This window comes from Bubalus kerabau, chromosome 9 (genome assembly GCF_029407905.1).
Source record: "Bubalus kerabau isolate K-KA32 ecotype Philippines breed swamp buffalo chromosome 9, PCC_UOA_SB_1v2, whole genome shotgun sequence".
Classification (NCBI taxonomy): domain Eukaryota; kingdom Metazoa; phylum Chordata; class Mammalia; order Artiodactyla; family Bovidae; genus Bubalus; species Bubalus kerabau.
Genome location: NC_073632.1, coordinates 17,412,534 through 17,433,249, shown reverse-complemented (window position 1 = coordinate 17,433,249; position 20,716 = coordinate 17,412,534). Strand labels below are relative to the sequence as shown.

The 20,716-nt window shown below is 37.5% G+C and overlaps 1 protein-coding gene across 8 annotated transcripts in view; it reads right to left on the bottom strand.

Moving 5' to 3' along the window:
• FAM135A (family with sequence similarity 135 member A) overlaps positions 1 to 20,716 on the bottom strand; it is a 162,149-nt gene that overhangs the window by 116,683 nt on the left and 24,750 nt on the right. For all 8 annotated transcript variants that reach the window (XM_055534765.1, XM_055534764.1, XM_055534768.1 and 5 more), the window contains one exon: positions 2,377 to 2,456. In XM_055534765.1, coding sequence (XP_055390740.1) covers positions 2,377 to 2,456 — 80 coding nt within the window. The remainder of the gene's footprint in view (positions 1 to 2,376; positions 2,457 to 20,716) is intronic.

Here is a 20,716-nt window from a genome sequence, read left to right as displayed (position 1 = left end):
GTAAGGCCTCTTCAGACAATCATTTGCCTTCTTGCATTTCTTTTTCTTGGGGAAAGTTTTGGTGACTGCTTCTGGTACAATGTTATGAACCTCCGTCCATAGTTCTTCAAGCACTCTGTCTACCAGATTCAATCCCCTGAATCTATTCATCATTTTCACCGTATACCCATAAGGAATTTGATTTAGGTCATACTTGAATGGGCAAGTGGTTTTCTCTACTTTCTTCAATTTAGGCCTGAATTTGGCAGTAAGTTCATGATCTGAGCCACAGTCAGCTCCAGGTCTTGTTTTTTCTGACTGTATAAAGCTTGTCCATCTTTGACTGCAAAGAATTAATCAATCTGGCTTTTCGGCCAGAACTGTCATCTTCCAGTAATTCGCTAAAATGAGCAATACAAAGGAATGTGTACTGTTGAAAAAGGAATGCCCCACAAATGTTACCATGGCAAAACTGGGAGTCTACAGTGTTACCCAGCATGCTGTTGGCATCACTGTAAACAAACAAGGGCAAGATTCTTGCCAAGAGAATTAATGTGCGTATCAAGCATATTAAGCACTCTAAGAGCCGAGATAACTTCCTGAAACGTGTGAAGGAAAATGATCAGAAAAAGAAGGAAGCGAAAGAGAAAGGGACTTGGGTTCAGCTGAAGTGCCAGTCTGCTCCACCCAGAGAAGCACACTTTGTGAGGACCAATGGAAAGGAACCCAAACTGTTGGAGCCCCTTCCCTATGAGTTCATGGCCTGAGAGGTGTAAAAATAAAGACCTGCACTGTACAAATGTTTCTATTAATTGAGTAGAGGTGTTGTGTCTAAATTCAGTGGATAATGTCTTTTCAAATTTAATGTTTTTTCTTCCAGAAAGATGTGAGATAGTTTGTTGTTCAGTATACTCCGTTTTTGAATAACTGCCAGACATTATTTTAAAAAAAAGAATTAATCAATCTGATTTTGCTGTTGACCATCTGATGATGTCCATGTATAGAGTAGTCTCTTAAGTTGCTGGAAGAGGGTATCTGCTATGACCAGTATGTTCTCTTGGCAAAATTCTGTTAGCCTTTGCCCTGCTTCATTTTGTACTCCAAGGCCATACTTGCCTATTACTCTAGGTAACTCTTGACTTTCTAATTCTGCACCCCAAGAATTGAGCATCATTTCTGCTTTGGCCCAGCCTCTTCATTCTTTCTGGAGCTATTCTTCTGTTCTTCTCCAGTAGCATACTGGATACCTACCTATCTGTGGGGCTCATCTTTCAGTGTTATATCTTTTTTCCTTTTCATACTGTTCATGGTGTTCTCGAGGCAAGAATACTAAAGTGGTGTGCCATTCTCTTCTCCAGTGGACCATGTTTTGTTCAAACTCTCCACCATGACCCATCTGTCTTGGGTGGTGCTGTACAGAATGGCTCATAGCTTCACTGATCTAGCTTTATATTAGGTATTTTTTAATGTTTTGTGATGCATTGAAAACTATTAATTCATATTAGAAATGAAAACTCTCCAGTATGTTTCATTAATCATTGTATTTTCTAACTGCTTAATAGATATACTGTATCAAGAAAGCTGAAAAAAATGCCTAATGATGACATCAGGGCCACTAGTTTTGGCTCAAATCCTTTAATGCTAGAGTGTCTCCTTAGACTATGAGTAAATAAAAGAGCTGTTGCTGCTGCTAAGTCACTTCAGTCGTGTCCAACTCTGTGTGACCCCATAGATGGAAGCCCACCAGGTTCCCCCGTCCCTGGGATTCTCCAGGCAAGAACACTGGAGTGAGTTGCCATTTCCTGCTCCAATGCGTGAAAGTGAAGTCACTCAGTTGTGTCCGACCCTCAGCGACCCCATGGACTGCAGCCTTCCAGGCTCCTCCGTCCATGGGATTTTCCAGGCAGGAGTACTGGAGTGGGGTGCCAGTTATAATATGTCTATTTTATACTTTCTGACCCTTTATTTTCTCATTAATCAAGTAAAAAAAAAAGCAGGTGAAAAAATAATCTCAAAACGCATACTATAAAACTTTATCAGAAAACAGCTTTGTGATCATATATCAAATTATGTGTTCACATTCACTATGCATTTGTTAAAAGTACATATTACATGATATAATTGATATCACCCTTACTTATGTTTGTTTTTAGGAAATTTCACATACTTTCTTTTACTTGCTCATCCTAAGAAACCTAAGATGGAGACAAGGAATATATAATCAAGCCTGTTTTACTGAGGCCTCAAATATATTTCTTATATGAAGTATGAGAATGATGCTCTTTGGCATCTTGTGTTCATAATTAAGAGATATAAATAATTATGAAAAGTTATTATTGGTCATTATAATCTTGCTTCAGTTTTATTTTTTTTAATTGAGAATATTCCTTGGCTTACCTGCTGCATGTAGCAAACTAGCTTCTACTCTGTGCGGAATTCTTGGTGGAATTTTCATAGATGCACGAATCTGGTAAAAACTAAAGCAAAAGAGACAAAAAAAGTCACTTCGAAACATTTAAAAAATACGCAATGCCTCTATTTCTATATATCAATATGTATTAAAAAATACAGTTCATCTGCTTTATCAATCTCTCATAGTATTTACTATTGGTGGAAAACAGTGTACCAGATCCACATACAGATCAAACATTACAACTGCACTGCATATAACCCCAAGAGAAACAGGCAAATGTAAAGACAGAAACATTCTTACTTTAAATAAGAGAATGTCATAACAATAATAGGAGTTAGTAAGGATTCTAAGGATTTCACTGCTTAATCTGGTTTATTTATTTTTTCATTTAAAACACAATAAAAATATTCTTAAGCACAATTTTGAGAAAACACAGGATTAATAACAAACAGTTTTAAAAATTGGTTTCATACCATAAGACATGTATTATGCTGAAAGAATTCAGTTTTATTCAAGGTCAGTGCTATTCCGTTCAGTTTATGTACTTTTACTTGCATAAATCTACCAGTCATTAACAATCAGTTTAAATAGAAAAAATTATGACGTAAAAACAAATGCTTCTCTTTTAACATCATTACACTACAAGTTTGTGCATGTAATGGAGGATATATGTATCTATGTATACAAACACACACACACAAAGGGTTACTAAAAGCTAAATGATGATTATAAATCAGGGATGAGTTTAGATGGACACTAGAGAGCTGAATATTTAATCTTCATTTTTTTCTTTAATGATTTCCTAGGCAAGAGTATAAATCTGTAAATAATACAAGATTATTTAAAATACATAAATTTATTACTATGATTTCTAGGAAAGCATGGCGCTGGATAGAATATATGGACAACACCAGATTTTTAAAGAGTGAAAGAAAGAGTGGTCAATTAAATTTAGAATCTTTAAAATCACAATTTGGACTTAAAGAGAACTGGCAAAATGCCACAGAGATAACATATATCTCTGTGGAGTTAAGATTAAGACGAGGTCACCCTGAAAACATGAGATGACTGCGAACAAAAATCAAAGTGGAAAAAGCAGGGACTTTGGCATTAGATAGCAAAGTTTTAATTTTAATTAAAGATTAAATCAAACACTGATATTTTAAAATATTCAGATATGCCATATAAGAGCTAAGAATAAACAACTGATATGTTTCATTTTAAATGTCTTAAACACAGGAACTATGACCTACTTATAAGTGTACACCCACAATTATAATAGATTTGTACACATTAGTTCAAAGACATTTAAACAACACTGCATTTACTGTATACCATTCAGTTCAGTTAAGTCGCTCAGTCGTGTCCGACTCTTTGCAACCCCATGAATTGCAACACGCCAGGCCTCCCTGTCCATCACTAACTCCCGGAGTTCACTCAAACTCACGTCCAACGATTCAGTTGGATCCTCCTGCCCCCAATACCTCCCAGCATCAGAGCCCAGCATCAGAGTCTTTTCCAATGAGTCAACTCTTCACATGAGGTAGCCAAAGTACTGGAGTTTCAGCTTTAGCATCATTCCTTCCAAAGAACACCCAGGACTGATCTCCTTTAGAATGGACTGGTTGGATCTCCTTGCAGTCCAAGGGACTCTCAAGAGTCTTCTCCAACACCACAGTTCAAAAGCATCAATTCTTCGGCGCTCAAGCCTTCTTCACAGTCCAACTCTCACATCCATACATGACCACTGGAAAAACCACAGCCTTGACTAGACAGACCTTTGTTGGCAAAGTAATGTCTCTGCTTTTGAATATGCTATCTAGGTTGGTCAAAACTTTTCTTCCAAGGAGTAAGTGTCTTTTAATTTCATGGCTGCAGTCACCATCTGCAGTGATTTTGGAGCCCCAAAAAATAAAGTCTGACACTGTTTCCAATGTTTCCCCATCTATTTCCCATGAAGTGATGGGACCAGATGCCATGATCTTCGTTTTCTGAATGTTGAGCTGTAAGCCAACTTTTTCACTCTCCTCTTTCACTTTCATCAAGAGGCTCTTTAGTTCCTCTTCACTTTCTGCCATAAGGGTGGTGTCATCTGCATATCTGAGATTATTGATATTTCTCCTGGCAGTCTTGATTCCAGCTTGTACTTCTTCCAGCCCAGCGTTTCTCATGATGTCCTCTGCATAGAAGTTAAATAAGCAGGGTGACAATACACAGCCTTGACGTACTCCTTTTCCTATTTGGAACCAGTCTGTTGTTCCATGTCCAGTTCTAACTGGTGCTTCCTGACCTGCATATAGGTTTCTCAAGAGGTAGGTCAGGTGGTCTGGTATTCCCATCTCTTTCATTTTCCACAGTGTTCTGTGATCCACACAGTCAAAGGCTTTGGCATAGTCAGTAACGCAGAAACAGATGTTTTTCCGGAACTCTCTTGTTTTTTCCATGATCCAGTGGATGCTGGCAATTTGATCTCTGGTTCCTCTGCCTTTTCTAAAATCAGCTTGAACATCTGGAAGTTCACGGTTCACGTATTGCTGAAACCTGGCTTGGAGAATTTTGAGCATTACTTTACTAGCGTGTGAGATGAGTGCAACTGTGAGGTAGTTTGAGCATTCTTTGGCATTGCCTTTCTTTGGGATTGGAATGAAAACTGACCTTTTCCAGTCCTGTGGCCACTGCTGAGTTTTCCAAAAGTGCAGCACTTTCACAGCATTATCTTTCATGAAACTGTATACAATTAGAGTATCTTATTTAAAACTCCCTGAACTTAAATGTGAGTGTGTACATATAATACACACATGTACCATTAATTCATGACTTATAGAGGACCCATCAATGTGTTAGCCACTGGGCTAAGTACTAGAGACACAGGGAAAACAAACCACTGGTAGTAATTACATACGTTATTTTAAACGATGTTCCTTTTGCATTTGTAACAGCAGCCTATTATGACTCTAAATACATTTTTTAAATTAGAATTAATGGTACTTTAAGGTACAAATTTCCAAAAATGAGGAAAACTTTCAATTGTGTGTGTGTGTTAGCTACTTTCAAGACTGTGCATATGTTAACTGTTTTTTTACATAAAATATCAAGCAGTAAAATTTTTGAAACACAGGATAAAATAGTTCCTTTTTAAGGGCCATGGAGAAGGCAATGGCACCCCACTCCAGTACTCTTGCCTGGGAAATCCCATGGACGGAAGAGCCTGGTAGGCTGCAGTCCATGGGGTCGCAAAGAGTTGGACACGACTGAGCGACTTCCCTTTCACTTTTCACTTTCAAGCACTGGAGAAGGAAATGGCAACCCATTCCAGTTTTCTTGGCCTGGAGAATCCCAGGGACGGGGGAGCCTGGTGGGCTGCTGTCTATGGGGTCATACAGAGTCGGACACGACTGAAGCGACTTAGCAGCAGCAGCAAGGGCCATGGTGAGCTAGGCTATTTAGAACTTCTTGCTTAGAAAACAACCCAAACTGCCAAATAAAGTATTAAAATGTATCTTTATAAGGTTATTGAAGAAGCAACAAAATAGTGTGGAATTATCAAAAAATTCAGTCAGGCAGGCAACGCAATGAAGCTGTTTCTGTCCTGAGGGAATTTGCTGATCCATTCAGACAAATCTTACTTTCACTTTTAAAAACCTGAGTTATATTCCTAATATATAAAGAGCATCTAAAAACAGAGAAAAAGACCAATTAACCTAAAAAAAGGGGGAAAAATATATTAACAAATAGTTCACCAAAAAAGAAATGCAAATGTCTCTTAAATACATGAAAAAATGTTCAATCTTATTTATAATTTTAAAAACCACAAATTAAAACTATAATGAGCTATCTTTTCTCATCTATCACATTGAGGGAAATTCAATTTGACAAAATACTCTGTTGGTGACAGTCTGGGCAAAAAGGAATTTGCACTGCTGGAGACGTAAAAGGGTGCAAACCATGTGAAACAGAATTTAGCCACAAAGAGCAAAAACACACATATTTACTCTCTGACCTAGCATCACACTTGTTAGACGATCTCCCAAAGATACTTTAGCAAAAATTTTCAATGAGGTAGCATAAGGCTATTCACTGAAGTATTAACTGCAACAAGAAAACTCGAGAAAAAAATGTCTATCAATAAAGGACTGGCTGAATAAACTATGGTGCAGTACCATACAGTTATAAAACATAATCTTATATACATATATCTATGTATATGTGTGTGCATATTAAGTCACTTCAGCCATGTCTGACTCTGCGACCCTGTGGACCATACTGCCAGGCTCCTGTGTCCTAGGGATTCTCCAGGCAAGAATACTGGAGTGGGTTGGCATGCAGGGGATCTTCCCAACTCAGGGATCAAACCCATGCCTCATATGTCTCCTGCACTGGCAGGCAGGCTCTTTACCACTAGCATATCTACATCTATATTTAGCACATCTATATATACTACAAAGCAGTGGTCTCTAAGATACATTTTTTACAGACAAAAGCAAGTGTAGAATATGTATATTATGCTACCTTTCTTTGAGAACAAAGGATATGATTATGTATTTTTTGCCTTTTAAAAAAAGTAATAAAAAGGAAGAAGGATATACACAAAACTAATAAAATATAAAATGGCTTTTATAGGTGAGGAGATGGGGAAATGAGGGTGAAGAGAAGGAACAGGGATGAAAATAAGGCCCTTTTCAATGAATGTACTTCAGAGTTTTTATTTTGGAATCATAAAATCTTTTTATAAAAAAGCAAAATACATTAACTTTAAAAAGCAATCCCTTAAACCACCCTAAAATAACTGAACTTAATGTGTATATACTTAATTGCAATTTCACAGAGTACTTTCAAGTGATTTTTAAAACACAGTACTTTCAGTGCCTGTTCCTCATGGGATATACAATAAAAGAAAACCCCAAAGAGGTTCCAAACAACATTAATAGTCTTGCTGGTTATGTTGCTACCATTATTTTGAAATTATTTTAGACATATCTACACACATATGAATAAAGCAATGACTAATTATGTTATTAGGAACCAAGACTTTCAGTGTAAGTGAAAAGAGATAGAAATATAAAATTAAAAAAATAAATCAAAAGTTAGAACAGGAAAAGAGTAAAAATTTATGAAGTATTTTTCTTTAAAAAAATTTGTGTCAACTGAGAAGGCCTAGAAACAATGATTCAATAAAAATGTGTACTTTTAACATATATGTTATGATCTCTAAACACTATTTCCCACTAAAAGGAACTAGAGCCCCTAGGCTGATTCTAAATCTAGAACAGAGAATATCACTAGAGTCTGGAACAACTAGCAATAGTAGGAGATGAACACTGCCTGGATTATCCCATGAGAAGTTTGCAGAAATCAACCTACAGGGCTCCCTCTGAACATCAGGAAGAGTCATGATGCAGTATAACCCATCAAGTATGATAAAAATACTTTGCCCACCTGATGCGAAGAACTGACTCATTGGAAAAGACCCTGATGTTGGGAAAGATTGAAGATGGGAGGAGAAGGGGACAACAGAAGATGAGATAGTTGGATGGCATCGCTGACTCGATGCACATGAGTTTGAGTAAGCTCCGGGAGTTGGTGATGGACAGGGAAACCTGGCGTGTGGCAGGCCATGGCATCACAGACGGTCAGACAGGACTGAGAGACAACAACAACATTCACAGATATTTTATGTTTTAAAAGTTGAAGGTTTGTAGCAACCACGCGTCAAGTGTCTATTGGCATGATTTTCTCAATAGCATTCACTCACTTTGTGTCTCAGTGTCATATTCTGATAATTCAGGCTGTATTTCAAACTTTTTCATTATTATTGTATTTGTTACGGTGATCTGTAATCAGTGAACTTTGATGTTACTCTTGTCATTGTTTTGTGGTACCAGGAACCACTCATATTAGGCAGTGAACTGAAACTTTTCTGGCAGTCCAGTGGTTAAGACTCTGCTTCCACTGCAGGGGGCACAGGTTTGATCTCTGGTTGGGGAACTAAGATCCCCCATGCCATGTGGCTAAAAAGTATAGATAAATAAAATTGGGCCAAATTTTTTTTAACAGAAAATTAAAAAAAAAAAAAAAAGACACTGAACTAATAAATACTGTGTGTGTTTTGAGAGCTCTACCAACTGGCCGTACCCCCCCCCCCCCCCCCAAGCCTCCCAGTTAAGACACACAATATTGAAATTAGGCCAATTAACAATCCTACAATGGCCTCCAAGTGAAAGGAAGAGCTGGTTGTTTTTCACTTTAAATCAAAAGCTTAGTGAGGAAGGCACGTTCAACAGAGAAAACTCGGCCTCTTGTGCCAAACAGATAGCCAAGCTGTAGATTCAAAGGAAAAGCCCTGACAGAAATTTACAAGTGCTACTCCAGTGAACACATGAATGAAAAGAAAGCAAACAACCTTACTGCTGATATGAAGAATGTTTTAGTGGTCTGAAGAGAAGATGAAACCAGCTATACCATTCCCTTTTGCCAAAGTCTAAAACCAGAGCAAGGCCCTAAATACCTTCAATTCTACGAAGGCTGAGTGAAGCAAGGAAGCTGTAGAAGGCAAGTTTGAAGCCAGCAGAGGCTGGTTCATGACATTTAAGCAAAGAGGCCAACTCAATGACATAGAAGTGCAAGGTGAAGCTTGCACTTGAAGTCACCCAGGAGATCTAGCTAAGACAATTCATGAGGATGGCTACACTAAACAACAGATTTTCAATGCAGACAAAACAGTCTTCTATTGGAAAAAGATGCTATCTAGAAGTTTCATAGCTGGAGAGAAGTCAATGCCTGGCTTCAAAGCGTCAAAGAACTGGCTGATTCTCTTGTTAGGAGCTAATGCAGCTGGTGACTTAACTTGAAGTCAATGCTCATTTACCATTCTAAAAGTTCTAGAGCTAAATCTCTGCTGGTGCTTTATATATGAAACAACAAAGACTGGATGACATAACATCTGCTTACAATATGGTTTACTGAATATTTTAAGCCCACTGTTGGAACCTACTGCCCAGAAAAAAAGATGACTTTCAAAATGTTACTGCTCACTGAAAATGTACCTGGTTCCCTAAGAGCTCTGATGAACAAGATTAAAGTTGATTTCATTACTGATAACATAACATCTATTCTGCAGCCTATGGATCAAGGAGTAAGGCTATAGCTTCCAGAGACAGTAATTCCTCTGGTGGATCTGTGCAAGGTGAATTGAAAACCTTCCAGAAAGAATTAATCATTCTAGATGCCATTAAGAATATTCATGATTTATGGGAAGAGGTCAAAACACCAATATTAAAATAGGAGTTGGGGCCTTCCCTGGTGAGCCAGTGGCTAATACTCTTCGCTCCCAATGCAGGAAGCCCAGAGTTCGATACCTGGTCAGGGAATCAGATCCCACATGCTGCAACTAAAGAGCGTGAGTGTAGCAACTAAGATCTGGTAAGGCCAAAGAAATAAATAAATGTTTCGAAAAAATAAAATAAGGAGTTTGGAAGAAGCTGATTCCAACTTTCATGGATGACTTTGTGGGGTTTGAAACTTCAGTGGAGGGACTAAGATGCAAATGTGGTTAAGACAGCAAGAGAACCAGAATTCCAAGTGGAGCCTGAGATGTGCCTAAATTACTGCAATTTCATGATAAAACTTTAATGGAAATGGAGTTGCTTTTTATGGATGAGCAGAGGCAGTGGTTTCTTGAGATGGAATCTACCGAAGATGCTGTGAAGGCTGTTAAAATGACAATAAAGGATTTAGAATATTAAGCTTAGTTAATGAAGTAGGGATAGGGTTTGAAAGGATTAACTTCAATTCTGAAAGAAGTTCTATTGCAGATAAAATGGTATCAAACATTGCTCAATGCTACAGAGAAATGGTTGGTGAAAGGAAGAGTCAACCAATGGGGCACACTTCACTGTCTTATTTTGTCATATTACCATACCAACCTTGAGCTATCATCATCCTGATCAGTCAGCAGCCATTAACACTACGGAAAGACCAGCAGCCAAAAGATTACAACTCACTGAAGGCTCACATGATGGTTGGCATTTTTTAGCAGTAAAGTATTTTTAAATAAAGTACGTGCATTGTTTTTCTAGACACAATCCTATTGCACATTTAATTTTTAAGACTACAGTATAAACAACTTTTACATACTCCAGGAAATAAAAAAAAAAATCCTGGGAATGTGTTTATTGTGAAATTAGCTTTATTGTGATGATCTGGAACTGAACTCACAATATCTCCAAGGTATGCCTGTACTAAATAAAAACTTACATTATTTGAAAGATGCTAGGGCAACAACACAATATTCTGAAAACTAATAAATAAGGAAAGGAATAAAACATCTGCCATGCCTTTCTTTCTACAGGATAAACTGTATTTCAAAGTAACCAAACAGTTAATGAGGTAAAATTCGTCATAGAATTACAGCCAATAAGTGCAGAAGAAATAATAGAATATCATCATTTTGTAAGCCTTAGTAATATAAAACAATGACTCTGGACAAAAGTTATCAATAGGTACCACCAATTAAGTGATGTGGAACTTCATAATAGATGTATCAGGTTGACAACACCTTACTCAAATTTATGAAAAGAGACATTTTATGCCCTCAGGTGTAATGTAACAGGAAAAACACAGCATCACCTATGAACTGCTGCTGCTAAGTCGCTTCAGTCGTGTCCGACTGTGTGTGACCCCAGAGACAGCAGCCCACCTGGCTCCACTGTCCCTGGGATTCTCCAGGCAAGAACGCTGGAGTGGGTTTGCCATTACCTTCTCCAATGCATGAAAGTGAAAGTGAAAGTGAAGTCGCTCAGTCGTGTCTGACTCTTAGCCACCCCATGGACTGCAGCCTACCAGGCTCCTCCATCCATGGGATTTTCCGGGCAAGAGTACTGGAGTGGGCTGCCATTGCCTTCTACGTACCTATGAACGATTTTTCTCAAAAACTATCAGAATTTAATTAAGCCTAAACTGAGCTATTATAAATTAAAAAAAAAAATTTAAGAGACATTAACATTCAAATGCAACCTATAAATTTTGGTGGGATACTGAATCAAACATAAATTATAAAAACACATATATAAGATGAATGAAGAAATGAGAACCCTGTTTTATTTGATACCAAGAAATTATTTTTTAAATTTCTTTAAGTATGATAATGACTTTGCAGATTTTCAAAAACAAAAGCCTTCCTGCATTAGAGATATTGAAAAAAGAAATAAGGAGGAAAAATAAAGAGGAAAAAACTTTGATAATTATTGGCTAGATGTTTGGTATATATATGTTTACTATACTTTGATGTGTTTCAAAATTTTCCTTCAAGAAACAAAGGTGGTCCTAGATTGGTATTTTCCAAGGGCCAGACATAAGAAAAGGAAAATCTCTCTCAAAGAATAAACCTGAAGATCTCTGCAGAAATCAGAACATGAAAAAAAGAGAGAGAGAGATATGGGGAAAAAAATATAAGAGGGACTATAAAAAGCACAAAATATAAGATAATGGATAGAAAGACACACATTATCAACAATCACATTAACTATAAATGGACTAAATGTTCCAGTTAAACAAAGAATGTTCTAAAGAATGAAAAAGGAAATACCACTGTGTGTTGTTTACAACAAAGCTAAAATACAAGGATAGAGAAAGTCTGAAAATAAAAGAATGGTAAAAGGTACACTTTGCAAATGCTAACCAAAAGAAAACTGATGTTACAATATTAATATTAGAACAAAGTTAAAAGCAAAAAGCATTATTAGGATATAAAAGTATTTTCATAAATGATGTGGTAAGTCGTTTCAGTCAAGTCTGACTCTGAGATCCCATGGACTCCAACCAGGCTCCTCTGTCCATGGAATTCTCTAGGCAAGAATACTGGAGTGGATTGCCATTTCCTTTGCCAATCATTTCCCTTCATAATGATAAAAGCTTCAATTCATCAAGTAAGAATTTTTAATTTGTAGGTATCTGTTCTCAAAATATCAGATATTTAAAATCCAAAAGTCTGCTTTTAAACAGGAAAACTTAAAACTATTTATGGTAAATTTATGGTCACAATAATTTTAAATGTTTGTATTTGTCATCTTATTCTAGTTTTTGATGTTGCTGATGTTTTCCGTTCTTTAATTTGCTATGTTAATGCTGGTTAGCCTGTTTATTTTTTTTTTCCCCAATAACCACATTTAACCTTTAATTTCATTAGAAAGCAATTAAACTTTTCAGAAACATTAGTATACAGCTATAAGATTTTATAGAAATACATTTTTTAAAATTTTGCTTTACATTTGGGCAAGATGCCGAATTTAACAATTACTCCTCTTACCATCATTCTCCTTTTCCATATTTTATTAATAACTCTCGAGAACCAATTCACTAATCTGTTCAAAATGAGCAAAATTTAAAGAACCCTAAGATTTAACTTGATAAATGTATTATTTGACTTATTTTATCATTTTAATATGTTTCAAAGCCAATTCCCTATTACAACTTCCTTAGAGTTCTAAATTTTTACTCCCTCTCCTGTTGTTCAGAACATATCATAAGTAATATACTCAAAAAGAGTAAATAGAGAGTATATTTTCTAAGATGCAGTATTTTCTTAGAATATCTTCCAACTGTTACTAAAGACAGAATACTGTGGTCACTGTATTTTTCCTGAAGGGGATATTGTCTTATTGTAGGATCATGAGTAATTTAATAAAAAAGTTTGAGTAGATTCATATTTCTTTTTAGGTAACATCTTTTGAAACCGGTACTCTTTAATTTTTGAAATGTAAACTTTTTACCCTTTTATGTAAACTTTTTAACATTTAAAATCTATTCTTTAATTTTGTCAAGAAAATAAACGGTTCACTTGCTGTCTCAAAAAGTTTTTATTAAGATCAGGAAAGATCTATTCTTGTTTATTACTGAGCTGAATTCATTGGTTACCTGTTTGAGAATATCTTGTTTACAAGTGGAACTCTCATAAAATCCATACAGACAGTCCCCGGATTAAGTAATATTTGATCCATAAATAAATTCATCTTTGTGTAAACTGTTTCATAATTTATTTGCATTAAGATGGAAACATTAAATTTGAATCTGTGAGTACACAAACTCATAAGTTTCATGTTTCTCCTCCCACAGGTGTTTGTTTGCATTAAAGTCATTTACGCTTTGATTTTCGTGTAGACGTTTCTCATAATAAAAATTGTCCTTTAATGGAAAGATTTCCTTCTAGTTAATTGACAACATTAACATTACACTATTTTTCTCTGTTTTCCATATTTTTTTTCACAGTTCATAATTTAATTTTTCTGTATTTATACTTCAAACACAGGTCAATCAAGGCCAGTACTGGCTAATTTTGGGGATCCTAATCACTATCAATTCCGTCCTTATGATTCTTCAAAGAATGCAGACATCCTGTTTCACACAGGCCACAAATGGCAGACTTATACCATGGTATCACTTTTTAAAAATGAGATAGGACACAACAATGACAGAAATCTAAAGATTCAGAAATAGTCTAATAACTGATGCTAACTGCTTTTGAGAAAACAAACTTTCTGACTACAGAGTGGCTGATTCATTAATATGAAAAACTGATTAACTTCTTATAGAATATTCTCAGTTCTTATACCTTACTGAAAAAACAGACAATTTTAGACACTTTTGAAGGCCTTGAAGAAAACTTGAAGTGGTTTGTTGTGAGTCCCAATCAGCACCACTTAATCAGAAGTCCCCAGTTTTTGAAATTTACACAACATATACATGACATTATAGGCAAGGGATTATCTTTTCCAAGGTTGTAATCAATGTCAATAATCCAAAAAAATCAGCATGTAATTTTCTCTTTTGGCTGACAGTCATTTTAAAATCAAACTATAAACTTCTCATGAGTTTAACAACCTCAGAATCATTAATGGAAAGGATTTAAGATTTATTTAGTTCAGAGCATTTAAAGACTGTTGTATGGAATCTAGTTTCTAGGGTTCCACAAACGTTTCCTAAGAGGATTTCAGTTCCACTATCTTGCGATGTTACTACAATTTAAGAAAACAATTTCTAAGTCCATATCCTTGTTCTTCTTTATTTCCAAATCATAATATATTACTCACCTTGCAGTAATATAGCTTTTGACAAGGAAATGGTGTAGGACTGCATGGGAAAAGCAGTTGTAGCTAATTAAACTGGTTTATGAGAACCTATATACTAAAGATGCTTACTCCTTGGAAGCAAAGTTATGACCAACCTAGATAGCATATTCAAAAGCAGAGACATTACTTTGCCAACAAAGGTCTGTCTAGTCAAGGCTATGGTTTTTCCTGTGGTCATGTATGGATGTGAGAGATGGACTGCGAAGAAGGCTGAGTGCCGAAGAATTGATACTTTTGAACTGCGGTGTTGGAGAAGACTCTTGAGAGTCCCTTGGACTGCAAGGAGATCCAACCAGTCCATCCTAAAGGAGATCAGCCCTGGGTGTTCATTGGAAGGACTGATGCTAAGGCTGAAACTCCAGTACTTTGGCCACCTCATGCAAAAAGTTGACTCATTGGAAAAGACTCTGATGCTGGGAGGGACTGGGGGCAGGAGGAGAAGGGGATGACAGAGGATGAGATGGCTGGATGGCATCACTGACTCGATGGACGTGAGTCTGAGTGAACTCCGGGAGTTGGTGATGGACAGGGATGCCTGGCATGCTGCAATTCATGGGGTTGCAAAGAGTCGGACACAACTGAGCAACTGAACTGAACTGAATGCTAGTCCCAGTTTGCCAAGTGATGCTAGTGGTAAAGAATCTGCCTGCCAATGTAGGAGAGACGTAAGACATGTGGGTTTGATCCCTGGGTTGGGAAGATCCCCTGGAGGAGGGTATGGCACCCCACTCCAGTATTCTTGCCTGGAGAATCCAATGCCAGAGAGCCTGGGGGGCTACAGTTCAAGGGGTCGCAAAGAGTCAGACATGACTATAGCAACTTAGCATCATGCACGCATGCAAGGCTAGTCCATTTGCCTCCTTCTGAAATGAATTAAAGTCAACTCCATTCTAGAAGCCATTCACTTTTTTTAATTCAATTCTTGCAATACCCCAGTAGGTGAGTCTGTGACACTGTTAACAGGACATATTCAAAGACATCTGGAAGCCAGGAGTAGACATGAGCTGGAACGCTCCTTACCATGGTGACCCCAATTCCATGACTAATCTCTGTTGGACACACAACCTTCAGTATCTCCCAGGGGGCTGTTTGCAGGTCATGCTCCATGACCTCCATCCAAATAAAAATGTGCATGAATGCAATTAGAAAAAAAAAAAAAAAAAATAGAAGCCATTCACTAATTCTAAAGCTGTGTTCTTTAAACTGTGGTATGTACATAGGTGCATCTTTGTGACATGTTATCAATCTGCAGTGAAATAAAGTAAATCAACCCTATCTCAGAGCACACAATTTTAGTTAGTCCTTTGTTTTTCTTTAAGCAAGACTTTCTCATTGAAGAAAGCAGCGCATTAATTTATATTTTGGCAAAAGTATTTCACCTTTTCTTGAATTAGTAACAAACTGTGCAGATGAGTACGACAGATAGCAATTTCCTAATGAATTCCAGAAAAAAAAGTTCTAATAATTTTTCAGTGGTCTCCAAAGAGAGGAAATTTCCCCCCCCAGTTTAATACCTAACTTTAGTTGTTGTATCTTCAATTTAATCCCACTTTCATATCCTGTATGCTGCTGAGAGCAGAAGTCCAAACAACAATCTTCCACGTATATTTAAAAAGCAAAATTTCCTCCCCCCTTTAAGCCCTCTTAAGAAATGAATTTTGAAAGAGTCATTTGGGAAGACCACCATTTTGAAATCATGTATTGCTAGTAAATAAACTCAAAACAAGTTAATTATACTGAGCTCTCATAGCACTCATTTATAAGACATACATCCACATACCATTAAATAACATCAAATTTATAGTCAATGCTTTAGAGTCTCAATTTTGTTTTCAAGAGTTTGCAATCTACCATATTTTAAAAAAGAACAGATTAAAATGAAAATAAAGGTAGTTTTTCTTTATATTGTTAGTATCTTGACTATTTGTTTACCATTAAGGAAACAATAATGTAATTATGGTAAAAACGGACCTAATCAGATGTCACATGTTCTCTCTCTGTGCCTGCCTGGAGTTTCAGTTCAGTTCAGTTCAGTCGCTCAGTCATGTCTGACTGTTTGCGACCCCATGAATCGCAGCACACCAGGCCTCCCTTTCCATCATCAACTCCCAGAGTTCACTCAAACTCATGTCCATCAAGTCGGTGATGCCATCCAGCCATCTCATCCTCTGTCGTCCCCTTCTCCTCCTGCCCCCAATCCCTCCCAGCATCAGGGTCTTTTCCAATGAGTCAACTCTTCGCATGAGGTGCCCCAAGTATTGGAGTTTCAGCTTTAGCATCAGTCCTTCCAATGAACACCCAGGAGTGATGTCCTTTAGAATGGACTGGTTGGATCTCCTTGCAGTTCAAGGGACTCTCTAGAGTCTTCTCCAACACCACAGTTCAAAAGCATCAATTCTTCGGCACTCAGCTTTCTTCACAGTCCAACTCTCACATCCATACATGACCACAGGAAAAACCATAGCCTTGACTAGACAGACCTTTGTTGGCAAAGTAATGTCTCTGCTTTTGAATATGCTATCTAGGTTGGGCATAACTTTCAATGAGTAAGCGTCTTTTAATTTCATGGCTGCAATCACCATCTGCAGTGATTTTGGAGCCCAGAAAAATAAAGTCTGACACTGTTTCTACTGTTTCCCCATCTATTTCCCATGAAGTGATGGGACCAGATGCCATGATCTTCATTTTCTGAATGTTGAGCTTTAAGCCAACTTTCTCACTCTCCTCTTTCACTTTCATCAAGAGGCTCTTTAGTTCCTCTTCACTTTCTGCCATAAGGGTGGTGTCATCTGCATATCTGAGGTGATTGCTATTTCTCCTGGCAATCTTGATTCCAGCTTGTGCTTCTTCCAGCCCAGCGTTTCTCATGATGTACTCTACATATAAGTTAAATAAGCAGGTGTCTAACTGCTTTCTTATCGTGTAACAGTGGCAAAGCTAAACACTCAGCCCTAGGGACGTGCAGGACAAGTACTGTCACCAAACATGCACAAGTGGTGCTTATTCACACTCCACTTTCATTTAGTTCCTGCTGGGCTATGACTCCAGCGCTATTCAGTTATTGATGTTATTTTTAAAACATCGAAATAAAATACTCCACAGGACTGCAGGCAGATCTCATTTTATCATACTTCAGTTTACTACACTTTGTGGATCATGTGTTTTTTACGAATTGAAGTTTCGTGGTAACTCTGTGCTGAGCAGCCTATTGGTGCCATTTTCCCAACAGCATTTGCTCACTTTGTGTCTCTGTGCCACAGAAACTGTGGTCATTTTCACAAAATTTCACTTTAATTGCTATTATATTTGCTATGGTGATCTGTGATAGTTAATCTTTGACGTGACTACTACAAAAAGATTATGCTTCACTGAAAACTCAGATGATGGTTAGCATTTTCTAGCATTAAGGTACTTTTTACTTACAGTATGTACATTGTATTTTTAGACATAACAGCCTACAGTTTAGTATAAACATCACGTTTATATGCACTGAGCAACCACAAACTTCACGTGACTTCACTGTGATACCCACTTTCCTGAGGTGTTCAGAAGCTGAACCTGCAGTATTTCTGAGGTCTGCCTCCATTTCATTACTTGAATTTTTAAGTTTCTCATCTCAGTCTCCTAAAAAGTCATTTGACATACAGAAAATAAACTGGAAAAGACATATTTTATTTCCTAGCATTTAAATATAAATTTAAATAAATGTATCTGTTTATATACTAAAGCTGACAATTACTTAACATTATAGCAAACACAAGCTCCAAGTTAACTGATTTATATGGCAAAGGCAGTAAAGGCGCAATAAGAAGCATAAAGCAAAGATTTAAAAGGTAGGAACTAATTAAATCAGAATAGAAAAAAGACTAAATTATATCCTCAAAAACATTCTTACAAATAAATAAATCAAGTAATATATCTAAAAACAATAAGCCTCTAATTACTAGATTTTTCAAAGATCAGTAACTACATTCTTCAAGAGTCCTCAATGGATGTGGAAACCAGATTGCAGAATAACAGAAAATAAATGAAAGCAGCAATCATACATGCTATGCTGATGATGGCTGACAGTAAGATGGAAGAGAAGTTCACTAAGACCGTATTTCCAGTTCCATATCTTCAATTATGAACTGTCTCTACTTGGCTCTTACCTTACACTCAACCTAACAAAATGATCCAACCTTAAATTCCACACTACGATCCCTTGTAACTTCATTATGTACATCAGTATCACTAATATTGTCCAAGTAAATGTGATGCAAAACTTCAGCATTATCATTTAAATTTATTAAAAATTCCAAATTTGTAAAAAGTAGAGCAGTGAACTCAATCCCCACTGCCCATTTTCCACCAATGAAAAAGATTTTGCCACATTTGATTCATATGTAATTTTTTTCTTTGCTAAGCTATTTCAAAGTAATCCTCGACATCATGTAAAGACATACCTCCACATACATATTTTTTAATGTTTTTTTCTGTCTCTGCAATATCCTCCACATGGAATCAGTTATTAAATCCTACTCCTAATAACCTCATAGCTCAGTTGGTAAAGAATCCGCCTGCAATGCAGAAGACCCCAGTTCGATTCCTGGGTCAGGAAGATCCACTGGAGAAGGGATAGGCTACCCACTCCAGTATTCTTGGGTTTCCCTGGTGGCTCAGCTGGTAAAGAATCCACCTGCAAGGCGAGAGACCTGGGTTTGATCCCTGGGTTGGGAAGATCCCTGGAGAAGGGAAAAGCTACCCATTCCAGTATTCTGGCCTGAAGAATTTCAGGGACTGTGTAGTCCATGGGGTCGCAGAGTCAGCAACTTTTGCTTTCACTTAATAACCTCAAAAGGTCTCAGAGATTGTTATTGATTAATAACAATCCCCAAAAAACATTAAAGTACGTGGGAGACTTTTAAAGGTCCTCAATTTTTTTTCACCCATCCTCGTATCCATGCCTCTCACAGTACGATTCCCATCAACAAGTAGGGTGCAGGTCCCCATCCCTTTGGGCTGTCCTGACCACTTGTTTTAGGCAGTATGCTGTGGCAGAGAAGACAGTGAGCTAGTGCCAAGCCTAGATCTTTTTGTAAGGTTTCTCTGTCTCTCTGGACTCCTGCCTCCTCAGTGAGAATAACATTGCAGGATGAGAGGTGATAGAGCAGAGATGAGTGCATCCAGGTGAGTCCGTTCTATACCATGCAGCTCCCTGCCAGCCGACTGCGTGCGAGCTCAGCCAACCCAGATTAGCACAACCATCCAGCTGGTCCACAGATCTGTGAGCTGAAATAAATGTTTATCATTGTGATGCCACTGAGGCTTTGGGTTTTTTGTTAGCTGCATTACTGTTGCAATAAATAACTAATACAGAAATTGGTACTAATAAAAACAAAATATGTGTCATTGACTTTGGGACCAAAGTAGTAGTTACAGTTACAAAGGCAAGAAAAATAATGAGGAAATTATATGAGACTTAAAAAACAGTGACCCATGTTTTGTAGTGATAAATTTTTGGTGACTATGCTTTCAAACAATAACTTAAAAGAAGTTAGACTGTATTTAAAAGAAACTTTTTGGCTTGAGCAAGCTAATTTTCTGGCAGAATGCTGAAAATGTCACCTGGTTGCTCCAAGCCATACAGTAAGGTTCTGCAAGAAAGAGATGAGCTAAAGAAACACCTGGTCATTTTATAAGCAGAATCTAGAAAAAACAGAGAGGAACCAAGACTTCCTGGTTTGGAAAATAAAACTTCATACAAAGATCTAATCAAGGGTGTGGCTGTAAATCCCTTTCTTAAGATCTCCAAAAGAGCTAAGGGCAGTGTCTAAGTAGACATTTTCAGCTTGACAAAAGGGCTTTTAGGAAGTTCAAGGGCAGGATCCCACAGAATTCTGATCTCTACACAGTAGTGATTCATCTAGAGAGCAGTCACGTCTCACTCAACAAGTGTGGGTGTGGGTTTCAGGGCATGGAATCAACCATGCCAGACACGCAGAATTCCCATCAAGTTTTACAGAGGTTTCACTGGCCCAAGAGCCACCAGCCCAGCCCTGGGAAGGCTCTGTGTCAGTGAGGGGACCCTGCACCTTCTGCTCACTTTCCTGGACTCCCCCTCTGCCAGGGGGACAAGCCCAGGCTGTCCTGCTGATGGGTGAGAGACCACGTGGCGCAGAGCACAGCTGTCTTTGTTTTTTCAACAAGATGGCAAAGCCGA